The sequence below is a fragment of the Petromyzon marinus genome, chromosome 40 (genome assembly GCF_048934315.1).
Source record: "Petromyzon marinus isolate PM22_M1 ecotype Great Lakes invasive population chromosome 40, UKy_Petmar_22M1.pri1.0, whole genome shotgun sequence".
Lineage (NCBI taxonomy): Eukaryota > Metazoa > Chordata > Hyperoartia > Petromyzontiformes > Petromyzontidae > Petromyzon > Petromyzon marinus.
In genome coordinates, this window is record NC_133706.1 from 9,352,999 (window position 1) to 9,368,550 (window position 15,552).

Genomic DNA, 15,552 nt, shown 5'->3' on the forward strand with positions numbered 1-15,552 from the left:
ACCATTATGGGAACCAGCCCGCAACGCCTCCATCCAGCCTGATGTAGGAACACATCACCACACAGCAGTGCGGCGAGCACCAAAGCAGGGAGATCCATGTTGGAACTCCGTCCAGGCTGGATAGGGACAAAGGCAGCATGTTCCCTGTGCGACCCATACCACCACGTTGTGCATGGCCCCATACAACCACAATGCCCCATGCTCGGCTCAATACACACACGGGGGCATGGCCTCATGCCCCATCCTACAGGCATACCTGTCCGGCCACCAAAAGTGTGGCTCCAGTTTCGTCCTCCATGGGGGTCTCCACACAGGTTCCAGTTCCCCGGCCCCAGGTCCCTGTGTCCCTGGCCCCGTCCCCAGGGCCCAGGTCCCCTGTGCCTCAGATCTCCAGGTACCAGGCTCCCGTCCTCGCGTCCCAGATGACACGAGTTATACGGTCGCAGGTCCCCGTACCCAGGTCCTTGTGTCCTCGGCTCCAGGTCTCCGTTCTCTGGACCACGTGCCTGAGGGCTCAACTCAAAACTTCCAGGACCTGGTCTCCTCATCCAGAGCCTTTGTATCTCCGGCACACGCAACAAGCCTGCTGACCTCAGAACGTTGTATTTCCGCTCCCGGGGTTCCCGGGTTTTCTGAGCAAACTCTTCTTGCTCAGGTCCCTCTCGCCACCAAGGTCATATGCCAGGTCCACTTTTAGTAAAGTCCCACGCGCTCTGGCGAGATTTCAATGTCCCACCACCAAAGTGCCCCTTTCCGGCCGAGAGCACGGGTTCCGGGCTTTCGTGCACGTGCTTTGCAGGTAACCGGGTCTCTCCGTCTTCACCTCCACGGTCTCCTCACTCAGGTCCCACAGGGCACCGATGCCAGGGCCTCGTGATTCGAACCACAGAACTCCTATCCCCGAGACCACAAATTGCAGTCCCAGGATGCCGTGCCTCGAAAATCCATATTCCAGTTTCCCAGCACACAGCTCTTGACCCGCTCCTCTCCCGTCAGCCTTGAGCCCTCAGGTGCCCTCAATCTCAGAACTCGGGTCTCTTCTTCACGCAGTGTGCCCCCCGCCTTGAGACTCCAGGTCCTCTATCTCCTCACACCCTGATATTGTCGGTTCCCCTGTAACCTTGCGGTGCCCTCCCCCCCCTACTCTCCAAGTCCCCACTCTCTAGGTGCCCACTCTCCAGGTGCCCACTCTCCAGGTGCCCACTCTCTAGGTGCCCACTCTCTAGGTGCCCACTCTCTAGGTGCCCACTCTCTAGATGCCCACTCTCTAGGTGCCCACTCTCTAGGTGCCCACTCTCTAGATGCCCACTCTCTAGATGCCCACTCTCTAGGTGCCCACTCTCTAGGTGCCCACTCTCTAGATGCCCACTCTCTAGATGCCCACTCTCTAGGTGCCCACTCTCTAGGTGCCCACTCTCTAGATCCCCTTCTACCCCCGTGCACTCCGCCGATGTCGCTCTTCCCGCGCGCTCTTCGCCTCTGAGCACCGCGCGCGCGCTCCGCCCCCACCCCAACCCAACCCCCTCCGCCCCTTCGCCACCCCCCCACCACCAACACCCCCCCCACTCACCCCGCCGCAAACGCCGAGCTGCCATTGGGTCAGCTTCTCGAGGAGAACCGAAGCCTTCCTCGTCGCGATTGGTCAACGCCGCGGGGATTCGGAAGTCGCGCGCGCGCCCGCGTGACGTCACGCGGCTTCCGACACACCCCCAACACACCCACCCCGCGTCTTAGGCCCCACCCCCGTTACGGATCGATATCGGGTGTTGAATAAGAGCGATCGATTCCGTTTGATATATACATAGTACTGAAATCGATTTCGATTACGGTGTTATGATTTAGATTCCGATGCTTATCTGGGCAATGTTAATAGATTCTTGCTCGTAACGCGATTTCATTGAAACCGAGTAAGCGCAGGACTTAAGAATCAGAATAAATGTTTGCTTAAAACTTTGTTGACTGCAGGAATTCATATTGTATGGTTCTTTCGGTAAAGTCACGTAGATAGAAAAAAATAACAATAAAATACTAAACATTAAAATAAAGTATTTATTTATTTGTTTTTTCAATCACTTTATGTATTATTGTTATTATTTTTTCTATCTACGTGACTTTACCGAAAGAACCATGGAATACTAATCTTGATTTAGACTGGATGAATCCGATGAGCTCTGAAGCTCTTTTTCACAGATGTCCAGCCAATACAAAGCAGTCAATACAAACAAATAATTGGGAGTGAATAATAGTAACCAAAGTTACTAAATATAAGTAATAAAGTGATTCCCATCGACATCACTAGCCATGGTCAATCCACTGCTGGATGGTCACTGTGAATAACTTTGGAGAAACCACGTAACTCGTCTGATTTGCAGATATTTGAGCAAATACTTAAAAGCGTGGCTAACACCTGGGTTGTGTTCTGTTCAAGGAGAAGTTGTAAACAGATTCTCGACTCTTCCACCATTATCAGATTCAACATGCACATCCAAAGCAATCGTCAGCGGGGCTCTATCCACTGCTATGTGAATGTCTCGACGTCTCACGATTTAAATTCACGTAAAGACAGGATTGGTGTAGCGGCAACACTTGTGCCGCACAGCAACAAAGGCCTGGGTTCAATTCCTGACTCCGGCACCTTTCAGCGTGGAGTTTGTATGTATAAATGTTCTCCCCCTGTTCTGCGTAGGTTTCTTCCGGTTTCCTCCCATGGCTAAAACAAAAACATACAACTAGAAATGGAAAAACATCCAAATGCTGAAATGTTACCAGCAAATTATACAATTGGCAACATCACCACCTATTGCAAAAACCTAGGAGGACCCTCTTGAAAACTTTAGATACTAAGGCATTCCTTGATAAACAATGTCACATTTTCTTTGGTTCTTTCGGTAAAGTCACATAGAATGAGAATAAAATAATAAATTGATAAAATAAAATAACACAATAAAATTCTCACAACGTTTCGGCCACAACACAAGCAGTATTCAACATAGCTATTTCTGTGACCAGTCACAAGCTAATCACTCAGCTATTTCAATGCTAAATTCTATGCTAATTCCTTTGTCAAGGCGCTTTGTTTCTTCTCACACAGCTTAAAGGTCGCGATCTGAGCGTGGCTTTTTCGCTCCAGCGCTGTCCTCCAGACAGTCTCGTCCCTTCACCTGATGAAGGCCGCTTGTGTTGTGGCCAAAACGTCGTGAGAATTTTATTGTTATTTTATTTTATAAATGTATTATTTTATTCTCATTCTACGTGGCTTTACCGAAAGAACCAAAGAAGATGAATCCTTGCAGTCACGAAAGCTTTAAATCGAAATGTCACATTTATTCGACAACTTTTAAACCATGGATTGTAATACGATACCATTCTGATCATGATTCATATATATTTTTAAGTTTACTGTAGCCGTCGTTATAAAAATGTTTTACAGATGTGGCCATTGTGGTTTCAGAAAAACTGCACGGTATGTATTGTACCAACTAGTTTTAGAGCTTACGGGAAATGTCCTGACAAGATGGTCATACAATATACCTGCCATAGCAACAAGTATCGTATTGGCTCTCTTACAAAATAACATGTAGGGTACATTGGATATTCATGGAGATGTGGGTACAGGCTTGGTGCAGTGCTGTAAATTAAACGATGTTGAATGTATTGGATGATGCTCCGTCTATGCTCCCCGCCTGCACTAACCTGCACCGACCAGCGTGGCGAGGTGTACCCAAGTAGCCCCCACACGACCCGCACAGCATGGGGGAGGGCCCTCATCCAGCAGTGGATTGACAAATGCGCTGTACAAGCACATGATGTATTGGGTGGTTGATTGGGTCACTGATGGGGTCACTGATGGGGTGACCTTGGGCGAGAGGCAAGAGAAGGTTAACGGACCCACACCGTACTGGTCTGTGCACATCCCTATGTCAATCCACTGCTGGATGAAATACTTTCCACATGATATTTCTCACTGGGGCTGTGTGACCATAAACCACTTTGCTGGTCAGTGTGTGTTCAGGAAAGAGGGAGCTCAGAATCAGTTCAGACATCATGCTCCACTGTTAACCATAGCCAATCATTGAACTCAGTTCAGGATCTATTGGACTGCATTAACTACTGTGTTACCACCTCACCGGATTACACTGTTTACAATGGAGCTGACTGCACATCCAGTGATCATTACACAGCAAAACTACATCATTGTGACTGGGCAATCATGGGCATTGTGAACTGGGGCTGTCGAACACTGCTCCCTAGTGGTAGCCTTGGATCACTGCATGCACCCACAAATGAATTCACAACAAACTTCGTAATTTAATGGGTTTATTATTAACGCCGCGGTCAGGTACATTTTTTGTTTTCACGTTGCAAAAGTAGGGCCTCTCCAGAACCCGTGTAATGGACAACTTATACTCACATACAACTTATGAAAAAAAAACAATCCTGGAAATAAAAACAAACTCCAATATCCAATCTGCATCGGGTATCTTTTCACCACCCCCACAAACTATAGCCAGGAACGCACGCATCCAAGATCCTCATTCAAATCCCCTGCAACACAACACAAGAACACACCAACATGTTAGTTATCTTCATATGAAGGTTTTTGTTGCCAATATTATGATCAGGAAGTGAGAATTACCTCTTGGTCTTTCACCTGAAAATGATTGATGCAATTTCAAGCAAAACATATCTAATTGCTAAATTTGGTTGTGAAAATTGTTCAACTTACTGGTGAGCTAAGACAAGAATAACATGACTCGTTAAATGCTTGTGCAAGTGACAATTTTATGTATTTGGTTGTCAGGCGCTGGAGGTATTCATGGACATGAATATTGCGAACATTATTATGCGGCCTAACCCAAAATTAAATTACGATTCTAGTTCATTTTATTTATTATTACGAAAGGAGGCTTTTACGGAACGCACATAACGCCCATTTAAAAGAACAAGCCTGTTAATAGCAAATGAGGCGGCAGGTTTATGTCATGTGTGAAAACCCCCGATTAGCAGTTGGTTACGTACAGTGCCAAAGTAGTTCAACATACATACTGTGAGTGAAAAAAGTATTTGATCCCCTGCCCACTGACAAAGAAATGATCAGTCTATATTTTTAATGCTAGGTTTATTTGAACAGTGAGAGACAGAATAACAAGAAAATCCAGAAAAACGCATGTCAAAAATGTTATAAATTTATTTGCATTTTAATGAGGGAAATAAGTATTTGACCCCCTCTCAATCAGAAAGATTTCTGGCTCCCAGGTGTTTTTTATACAGGTAACGAGCTGAGATTAGGAGCACACTCTTAAAGGGAGTGCTCCTAATCTCAGCTTGTTACCTGTATAAAAGACACCTGTCCACAGAAGCAATCAATCAAATTCCAAACTCTCCACCATGGCCAAGACCAAAGAGCTCTCCAAGGATGTCAGGGACAAGATTGTAGACCTACACAAGGCTGGAATAGGCTACGAGACCATTGCCAAGCAGCTTGGTGAGAAGGTGACAACAGTTGATGCGATTATTCGCAAATGGAAGAAACACAAAATAACTGTCAATCTTCCTCGGCCTGGGGCTCCATGCAAGATCTCACCTCGTGGAGTTGCAATGATAATGAGAACGGTGAGGAATCAGCCCAGAACTACACGGGAGGATCTTGTCAATGATCTAAAGGCAGCTGGGACCATAGTCACCAAGAAAACAATTGGTAACACACTACGCCGTGAAGGACTGAAATCCTGCAGCGCCCGCAAGGTCCCCCTGCTCAAGAAAGCACATATACATGCCCGTCTGAAGTTTGCCAATGAACATCTGAATGATTCAGAAGACAACTGGGTGAAAGTGTTGTGGTCAGATGAGACCAAAATGGAGCTCTTTGGCATCAACTCAACTCGCTGTGTTTGGAGGAGGAGGAATGCTGCCTATGACCCCAAGAACACCATCCCCACCGTCAAACATGGAGGTGGAAACATTATGCTTTGGGGGTGCTTTTCTGCTAAGGGGACAGGACAACTTCACCGCATCAAAGGGACGATGGACAGGGCCATGTACCGTAAAATCTTGGGTGAGAACCTCCTTCCCTCAGCCAGGGCATTGAAAATAGGTCGATGGGTATTCCAGCATGACAATGACCCAAAACACACGGCCAAGGCAACAAAGGAGTGGCTCAAGAAGAAGCACATTAAGGTCCTGGAGTGGCCTAGCCAGTCTCCAGACCTTAATCCCATAGAAAATCTGTGGAGGGAGGTGGTTTGAGTTGCCAAACGTCAGCCTCGAAACCTTAATGATTTGGAGAAGATCTGCAAAGAGGAGTGGGACAAAATCCCTCCTGAGATGTGTGCAAACCTGGTGGCCAACTACAAGAAACGTCTGACCTATGTGATTGCCAACAAGGGTTTTGCCACCAAGTACTAAGCCATGTTTTGCAGAGGGGTCAAATACTTATTTCCCTCATTAAAATGCAAATCAATTTATAACATTTTTGACATGCGTTTTTCTGGATTTTCTTGTTGTTATTCTGTCTCTCACTGTTCAAATAAACCTACCATTAAAATTATAGACTGATCATTTCTTTGTCAGTGGGCAAACGTACAAAATCAGCAGAGGATCAAATACTTTTTTCCTTCACTGTACATACATTCGCAGCTGTTCATACATTCGCAGCTGTTCCAGCACTCACTTGATCATGTAGGCAATGTCCCAGTTGGTCTCCAGGGTGGCGGGAGGCAGCACCTTGGAGCCCTCCTTCGTCACCACCGCTATCTCAAACTGCGACACAATCACAAAATAGATGCACATTAACAACGCAACACTAAAAAACTAACTCATACCCATTGACTGTCCTTACTAAATTATTAAATACTCCTTCAGGCTATTCCGCGCAGGAACACGTTCAGAGTAATCCATGAGCCGGAATGATATTTGCACACTTATTTATTTTGGGGTTGCTCCTTCTCTTGTCTCGGCAGGACAGCCTCGCAGGATGAGAGGTCTGCTGGGAGCCACGCAAGGGGACAAATCGGGAACGTGGGACTCACCTTGTTGTAGGAACGAGCGTCGCGATAATAGAGGATCTTGAGGCAGCGCTCCATTAGCTCCATGGCCTCCTGCTGGGACATGTCTGGATTCTTCTCTTGCTCGTCCCTCAAGAGAGGCTGGACGAGAATACAGGGGCACACACAGTCAGTCGAACAGTCGTATCAGTTACCTGCATATAAATCGTTTAATCAGGTCGCTAACAAATATCAACCATACAAACTCTCATACCAACGCAAGCAGTCAAGCCTGCACCAACAGTCAGTGGAACGAACATCAACACGGACAATCAAGGCAACACCAACATCAATAGAACCAACACACACTCACAACCTCAATTAAACTGGCACGAAAAAGTCACACTAACAGTCACAATACAATCTTACCACAAATCAACATCCATACAGTTGATCAAACCAACATAAAAAGACCACTCCCACCAACACAATCAAACTAACACGAACAATGACACCAAGCCATGAGCACCAGCACCAACATACTTGATCAATCCAACATATCCATACATCCACACGAACACAGGTAATAAAACCAAGATCCACGCAACCCTTCAGTACTGACACAATAACACTAACACAATCAAACTAAGAGGGGTGCCAATAAACACATCAATAAAGGCGACCAAACCGGTCATACCAACCACATCAACATATCATACCAAGACCATCACACCAATGCTAACAAACCATGTCATACCAACATCCAAACATACCAACACCAGAACACGCAGTTCAATACTAATACGGGCAAAAAAAACACAGTCCGTCATGGTTAAAACTGTCTCAGAAGATTGAGAAACTGCCGCGATAAATGTCAAGTAACGTTAGACTCTACGGTAATTCCCCAAAAGCATTGATGAACGAGTTGAGGTTTTGTTACTTATGCACCACTGGTAATGCATTTTGGCAAAAATGTTTTTACAACAAGTATTGGAATTGCTTTTGCACTGGATGCAGTCTTCTCAGTTCTTCTCAAAAAAGAGTTTAAAACTGCGTATTTTGAGTTTGCAAAGCAAATCAATGGCACCTGGGGTCACCAGATGGATTCCATTTGTACCTCCTGCAAAAGCGTGAGATTGGGTAATGACCGGTGACGTTAGTGATTGATTGCACTTCACCGCAGTCTCAATTAGGCGACTGCTAAATTCCTCAATTAGGGAGACTCGCACACTGATTTCGAGCCCAGTAAACGTACGTAGACTCTCATCGACCCATGTCCTCTGTCTTGTGGCGATAACAACATTTACAAGGGTAGATCAGGTTTGAATAGCCAGCGACCCACTGACTTGCACAAATACCCATATACTCAGACCCCTACAATACAGCGTGGCGAGTGATGGATGACACTTCACCAGTCGCAATTAGGAAACTCCTTAATTTTCCATTTATGGAGGGAGGTTGCCGCCCCTCCCATGTGTTGTTCTAACGGTTACGTGCAGGGCAATCACTCAAGATCAAGATGTTACCATGGCCAAATCCGCTGATGTCACCACACATTCTATCCTCTGCCAGATCCCGCAGATGCTGCACAGTAGACAAGCAACCACCAAGATCTGCCCTTGCAGTATTCCACCATCACCGGACATGGGGAGACCATTCAAATGTCTGTCTTGGCAATTGGCCCTCACCCATCTTTCAATCATGGCCTCCAAAGGGCAGTGTCCAAGTATAACACACACAATTAAGCCCCTCGTCTTTCAGATCATACCAAGGCCAGGTAAGCTCCGAATCCTGTCGCCACCACGGGAGACTCGTAAGCCACACCCAGCTTGTCCACGTAGCCAAGGAAACTGCACACAAGGGAACGACCACAGTGCATCGTTACACGTGTGAGCACATACACATGTACAGATCTCTTGTCAGTCCACGAGTGCAAGAGGGTCTCCCCAAGCCGTGGGTCGTGGGGTGGTTATATGAACGTGCCTCACCAAACTAATTCTTGTGGGTTGGTAAAGACAGGCATTGTAAATGTAGGAGAGTAGAAGTACACGTCAACAATGAATTACGCAGCATTGCTTTCTGCTGCCCACAAACGTGGCCCTTTAACACGTAGGCTTTCGCGACCAATATTATTCATAATAAAGGTTTTTGGGTTAGATCGCGTTATTTATAAATGTGTCGTAACCCTCCACCACCCGACACGGCCAATCGGCAAAAAAAAAGTGTCACGTTGACAAAAGACACATAATTCACTACTTTAGCCCACCGGTGTGTTGAAGAGTGAATCCACAACATTTACAGTTTTTGAGTATGACGTTTCGCTGGTAAATACATCCAGCATCATCGGGCAATTCGCCAAAATAATAAAGCCCTCGCTTGCTCCCGGTTTTAAATAGAGCAGCAGGGTGACGTCATCATTTAACTCATATCAGGTGCAGTGATTAGAGGCGGAGGGGGGGTATTGTAATTATATAATCGATTAGTAATCAGTCAATGGTTATGATTAGTAATGAGTTGTAGATTAGTAATTAGTTGTAATGTGTGTTAGTGATTATATGCTATGTTAGTAATCCATTAATTAGTATGTGTTTCCCCTATAAGGAATTGTAATGTGCATTCATATTCCTAGCTCCCTCGGCAAAGCCACGCTGAAGGAAAACAACAAAACAACAAATATATACATTTTATTATTTTATTGCTTCCCCCCAACGCGACTCCACGGAAAGAGCCAAGAACATGAATCACTGCAGTCACGAAAGCTTTAAATCAAAATGTAATGTGTATTATTTAATAATACGCTTCCAGGCCACACTAAGCCTGTAGCTGTCAGAGCGATTAAAGTTATTTTTATTCCTCTCAATTTCAATGGATTCTCTAATTAGTCTTTGCCAGTAATAATTATTTGTCTTTTGTCAACGTGACACTTTTTTTTTGCTGATTGGCCGTGTCGGGTGGTGGAGGGTTACGACACATTTATAAATAACGCGATCTAACCCAAAAACCTTTATTATGAAAAACATGGCCCTGCAATCATAAGGACAAATTGTTGATGCATGGGCGGTCACCCATCCTAGCACTATCCAAGCTCAACCTGGCTTAGTTTGCAAGATCTGACGAGGTCGGGCACATTCCAGGTGATTTTGTCGTTGTGGTGCCGTTACACAAGATCTGTTAAAACGCACCACTCCGACACTCGGGCCCCAAAATAGCATTGACTGATGTGGTGCAAAAGCTCAGCTCACCTCTCCCCTTTGTGGTAGCCTCCAACCACGATCGTGTTCCACAGTGGATTGAATTTGCTCCTCCTGGTGAACAAACCGCCATTTGAGAAGGCATGCCAAACACAAAAATATAGTCAAAAGACAACAGGAGTAGCATATCTCCTGCTGAATGGAGATCAAATGCAAATTTCCACAAAAATCCTTGGAAGAGAGAGACCATAAACATGACCACGCATACAGAAAAGATTCCCCATATGGCTTTTAACAGACTGTTGGGGCAAATGCTGTAACTCTAGATGTGGAGGTTGGGCTTTACCTGTTGTACATCACCCGGGTAAGCCAGGAGTGAATGGCCTTGGGGGTGTAGTAGTGTCCATCCTCCAACACCTGATCGTCAATCCTGTAACCACAATGAAATGCTTAGAAGCAATAATATACAGAGAGAAAGGTGAAGAACAGCAAAGATGGACCGCTTTTGGAAGACCTCAATTTAGTAATGAGATGGAATATGACAATATGCCACGGAAGACAGTTTTAAATCAATGCATCGTACCTGCTAAGACACATGAGATCAGAAACATGGATACCGACCAAAGAAAATTAAACAATATTTTTTTAAAGTTTACAAATTAGCATTACAAGATGCATACCTGTCAACCTGTACAGTTTACCCGTATTCTTATAGTATTCAGGTCCGTACGGTGTACAGCCTTTTCAATATGGACAAATTTTTTTTATTTGTTTGTGTTTCTCCCTTGTCATGGGACTTGGTAGGATGAACGTTGAGATTTATCAGGGCACGGGGTGACCAATAAGGTCCGAATTGGTCTGTAATAAGGTAGGGCACTGATAAGGGGTTGACAAGTATGCAAGATGGATGTTTGGAATTACACTGGGCTCGAAAAAGCAACAAATGGTTATATTCTTGGTTCTTTCGGTAAAGTCACGTAGATAGCAAAAATAATAATACATGAAAATAATAAAAGCAAAAATAAAACACAAAAATTGTAAAATCTAATTAAAATAAATTGAAAATAATAAAGGCAAAAAACCCACACCATTTTTTTTCTATCTAAGTGACTTTACCGAAAGAACTAAGAATATGAATTCCTGCAGTCACGAAAGTTTTAAGTCAAAATTCAACAAATGGTTACAAAACACAACGAGACAAAGTGATCGTTATGGAAAGTTGGTTTGGTCAGGACACATTACTAGCAGGGATGATGGCCGATGGACAAGACTTGGTGATGCAATGCCAGTCAAAGCAGAGAAAGCATCCGAGAGAATGGCCACCACGTTAAGAGTGATGAGATAAATTAATGTACAGGAAATAAGATTGTGGCAGACCATGTGAGATGACAATTGTGTGGGGAGGCCTTTATCCAGCCATGGATGGAGTGATTGATGCTGACCAACAGAACAGAAAATCTACGTGCATTGATTGCTGAACAGTTTAATCCAATGACTTTGATAACGGTAATTAGCGATGCTTCGTGAAAGGAGACGGGCCAGAGGCCAGTTCAATAGATATCGGAGGTAGCTGTGGTTTCTGCTCCTGTGGACTGTTCTCCAACTCAAAGGGGTGCACCGCTGAGACTCAAAGGATAATTTGTCGAATAACATGATCCCAAAAGCATAATCCGGGTAAAATTGAGGAAATAATCCAAATTTACCCTGATTTGCTCAGTACTATAGTTTGTTGTATTGTTTCATGTTGTAACTTACTGACCTGCCCCAACTGGACATCCAGTATAAATAAATATTCTGATCTGTTAAAAAGAGCTTGCTAGCTTAGCTCATCGGATTCCTCAAGGATAAACAAAAATTCTGATTCTGAATACAGACCCAGTGTTGGGTTAACAAAGCCCGGTTCCCAGTGGCCATGAAAACAGGGCATAAGATGTAACTCTATTCCCAATGGATCACTGGAAAATGAGCAATAAACAAATACACTCCGCTGTGTGACCTCATCACAGCGAGTCCACACCATTACGACCCTTGCAGGCCACTTTCCACTTACACCATCTGCTCCAGGACATCCTTGAGGTACTGGAAGTCGGCGTAGTCGCCCGATGCCCCCAGCAATGTCTTGTCGTTGACCGCCATGAGGCGGGAGATGTTGCGGAAGCGGGCCAGCGAGCCGTACGAGCCCAGCATGTCAGCCGCCACCAGCACCCCGCCATTGAACTTGATGCCCAGTACGGACGCCCCGGCCACCATGGGGTTCCTGGAAAATAGGAAGGAGGCGGCACGTGGAGAATATGTAAGATTCAACTTCATTAGCACTTCTCTTGTCGATACACGATGCAGTTCCACAAAGTGTCCACATTCAGGGACGGAATTCAGACAAATAAAGTCATAATAATCATCGCTAGGGTCAATCCACTTTTGGATAAATGCCTGCCTAAGCCACCACCACCTCCCACGATTTTGCAATGCAACAATGCACTCGCACATTAAATGTCTTCTGTAAAATTGCTCCATGTTAGGGTCCATCCATTTAGTACGTAAGCATGGAGGGGGCAGGGGGGGGTTAACCTAAATGCATATGCTTGCGTATGGGGGGGGGTCTACTGACGATGTACGTACGCATAGGAAACGGGGGGGGGGGGGGTGAAGCCTCGATAATCATTTGTCTACATTGGATTTCAAATGAGTTAAGATAGTCCGGCGGTGGACTATCTGTTTGCTTAAACACGTTCAATTTAATCAATCCTTCATCGTTTCTGCGTGGATTAAATATCGGCCGTTCAATATGATTCGGGGGGGGGGGGTGCGTCAAGCGTACGTACACAGGTCGGGGGGGGGTGTAAGAAGTACGCGTGCGTACAGGGAGGGGTCAAGTTTTGACAGATCTTTGCGTACGTACTAAATGTATGGCCCCTTATCGGCGATTTATCCTCTTGGACGCGTTCCAAGAGGATGTCCACCAAATCAAGTGCGCACTGACCGGCCTGAGACGATGCATACACTACGATCTTATTTATTTAGAACTGCTTTGTATTTAGTTTGTCGTCCTTCCCCGTACCTCCGATTAACACAGTTGGCTACGAAGCTCTACATACGTACATAATAGGGGGGGGGGACACCTGAGGCTTAATTCCACCTTAAATCATTCCGCTAGGATGCGTCGCTGGAAGGGATAATGCCTCGCGATCGCTCGAGATTAACGACAGTGACATTCATATTATTGGTTATTTGGGTAAAGTCACGTGATTAAAAAAATTACATAATAAAATAAATATCAATAAAAAATTTAAATAAATTGAAAAAAATTAAAGCAAAAAACCCACGACGTTACATTTTTTTTATTTTTATCAATTATTTTTATTTTTTTATTTTCTATCTACGTGACTTTACCGAAAGAACCAAGAATACGCTCGAGGACATCAACCGCGGGGCCGGGAGCGATGGAATTGTCTCTCGACCAGGAGTCGGCAACCTGCGGCTGCCCCCTTGCGGCTCCTTTGACTTGCCCCCCACCCCCCCACCATTAAACGGGCAGCCGTTTTTATTTTGCTGCAACAAACAAAAAACACGTGCATTTACTTTATTCTATTATTTACGCTCTAAAGCGGTGGTCGTCAACCCCGCCACACTCCCGGAGCCGCACGCGCGGCTCTTTAAGGACCGCTTCGTGACGCCTATTTAGCAAGGACCACCACAGACTCTCGTAGCCACCACACGGTGCATTGCGGCTCTTAAAATCCTGAGGGGGTTTTTTTATTTACAGAATTCGAAAATAAACGTCCCTTCTTGTGAGTGTTGGTTTCAGACCCCTGAGCGTAGACGGATTATTATTGCATGGCAGATGGCGACTTCGGAAGGCCTATCCTCTAGCAATGGACAATAAAGATTACGTGCGACGATTGTTAATTGAAATGCAGAGGTTTTTAATGTAACAATATATATCTCCTTGTATATCACGTGGAGGTGGAGCGGCTCACTGCGCTATGAACATGCCAACACGAGTTTGATTCCCGGCCAAGGCTAACCTCAGTGGAGAGTGACATCTTAACGGGTCCTGGACTCCCAATTCACAAACTCGCACCGGCCCAGTGTGGTGAAGTATGGCCTGCCAAACATCCCCTACGACAGACAGCACGGACAAGGCGTCATCCAGCAGTGGATAGATCGCGACCGACGCAGTTTAGGGGAACCCTTTACAAGAGGCCTCCTCCAACCCCCAGCGGGCCTGCATGACAACGCTAGTCGAGGACGCGGTCCATTGATCTCATCGCTGTCTCTGCCGGTTTCCTCCCACCACCACCACCCCCCTCATCTGCCCCGTCTCCTCTCACTTACAGCGTGTGCCTCGCGGGCCCGAGGGCCGCGGCCGCGCCGGGCCCGGGGAGCGAGTAGAAGGCGCCGGGAAGCGCGGCGAGGCCTCCGGAGGCCGAACTCCACATCTGCGCCATGTCTGCTTTCTTTGAGCCGGTCGCACGTGACGTCACACACCTTGACGTCCGTCCCCACTCCTTATATGGTCAGGGGGGCGGGTCGAATATGATTATCCGCCCCTCGAACGGAGGGGCGTGTTGATTTTGACGCCCCCACTCCTTATATAGAGATATAGGGGCGGGTTGACTTTGACGCCCCTCCCCCTTACTCCTTATATGACGATAGAGGAGCGGTTTAGCTATAGCGCCCCCCCCCAACTCCGAATATGTTTGATAGAGGGGCGGGTTGACTATGACGCCCCCCCCCCCGACTCCTTATATGGAGATAGAAGGGCAGGTTGGTAATAACACCCCGCCCCCGCACTCATATGGAGATAGAGGGGTGGGTTGACTATGATCCCCCCCCCCCACTCTTTATATGGAGATAGAGGGGCGGGTTGACTATGACCCCCTCCCACTCTTTATATGGACATAGAGGGGGCGGGTAGTCTATGAGACAATCCCCCGCACGCCTTATATGGAGATAGAGGGCGGGTTGACTGACCCCCCATTCCTTATATGGAGATAGAGGCGGCGAGTAGTCTATGACACCACCCCACTCCTTATATGGAGATAAAGGGGCGGGGCTGCACTAATAAATATCACCGCGTTTTCGTGCCAGGTCAGAGGGCTTTTTTATACTTTCAGAGTGAAAAAAGTCATCGCTGTACATTAGTACTGTAGTTCTTTTTGTGTTTAAATCCACTGTTGGATGAAGGCCCAGGATTTACTTGGCTATTTGTCCATCACGTTGGTAACTGTGACGGTTGGTGAAGGAGAAATTGACATGGAAGCATAGAAGTATAGTATGACAATGCGCAATATCGCCTAACGTTAATGCGACATTACATTTCAATGTACATTTCAATGTAATGTCGCCTACGTTTTACATTTGAATGTAATGTCGCT

General features: G+C 46.0%; 2 protein-coding genes across 5 annotated transcripts in view; both read right to left on the reverse strand.

Moving 5' to 3' along the window:
- The window catches only part of LOC116950827 (transcription factor 12-like), an 83,149-nt gene extending 81,669 nt beyond the window's left edge, over positions 1 to 1,480 (reverse strand). For 2 of the 4 annotated variants that reach the window (XM_032968923.2, XM_032968921.2), the window contains exon 1: positions 257 to 1,480. In XM_032968923.2, coding sequence (XP_032824814.1) covers positions 257 to 548 — 292 coding nt within the window. In that variant the 5' untranslated portion in view covers positions 549 to 1,480. The remainder of the gene's footprint in view (positions 1 to 256) is intronic. The other 2 variants (XM_032968922.2, XM_032968920.2) reach the window with 1 other exon arrangement.
- Positions 1,481 to 4,300: 2,820 nt separating this feature from the next.
- Positions 4,301 to 14,671, reverse strand: PSMB4 (proteasome 20S subunit beta 4). Its single transcript, XM_032968747.2, has 8 exons — positions 14,510 to 14,671; positions 12,225 to 12,431; positions 10,521 to 10,604; positions 10,226 to 10,288; positions 8,752 to 8,833; positions 7,029 to 7,145; positions 6,671 to 6,759; positions 4,301 to 4,545 (listed from the first exon to the last, which is right to left on the reverse strand). The coding sequence occupies exons 1-8, from the start codon at positions 14,620 to 14,622 to the stop codon at positions 4,533 to 4,535; spliced, it is 768 nt and encodes a 255-aa protein (XP_032824638.1). The 5' UTR covers positions 14,623 to 14,671; the 3' UTR covers positions 4,301 to 4,532.
- Between the last annotated feature and the right edge of the window lie 881 nt (positions 14,672 to 15,552).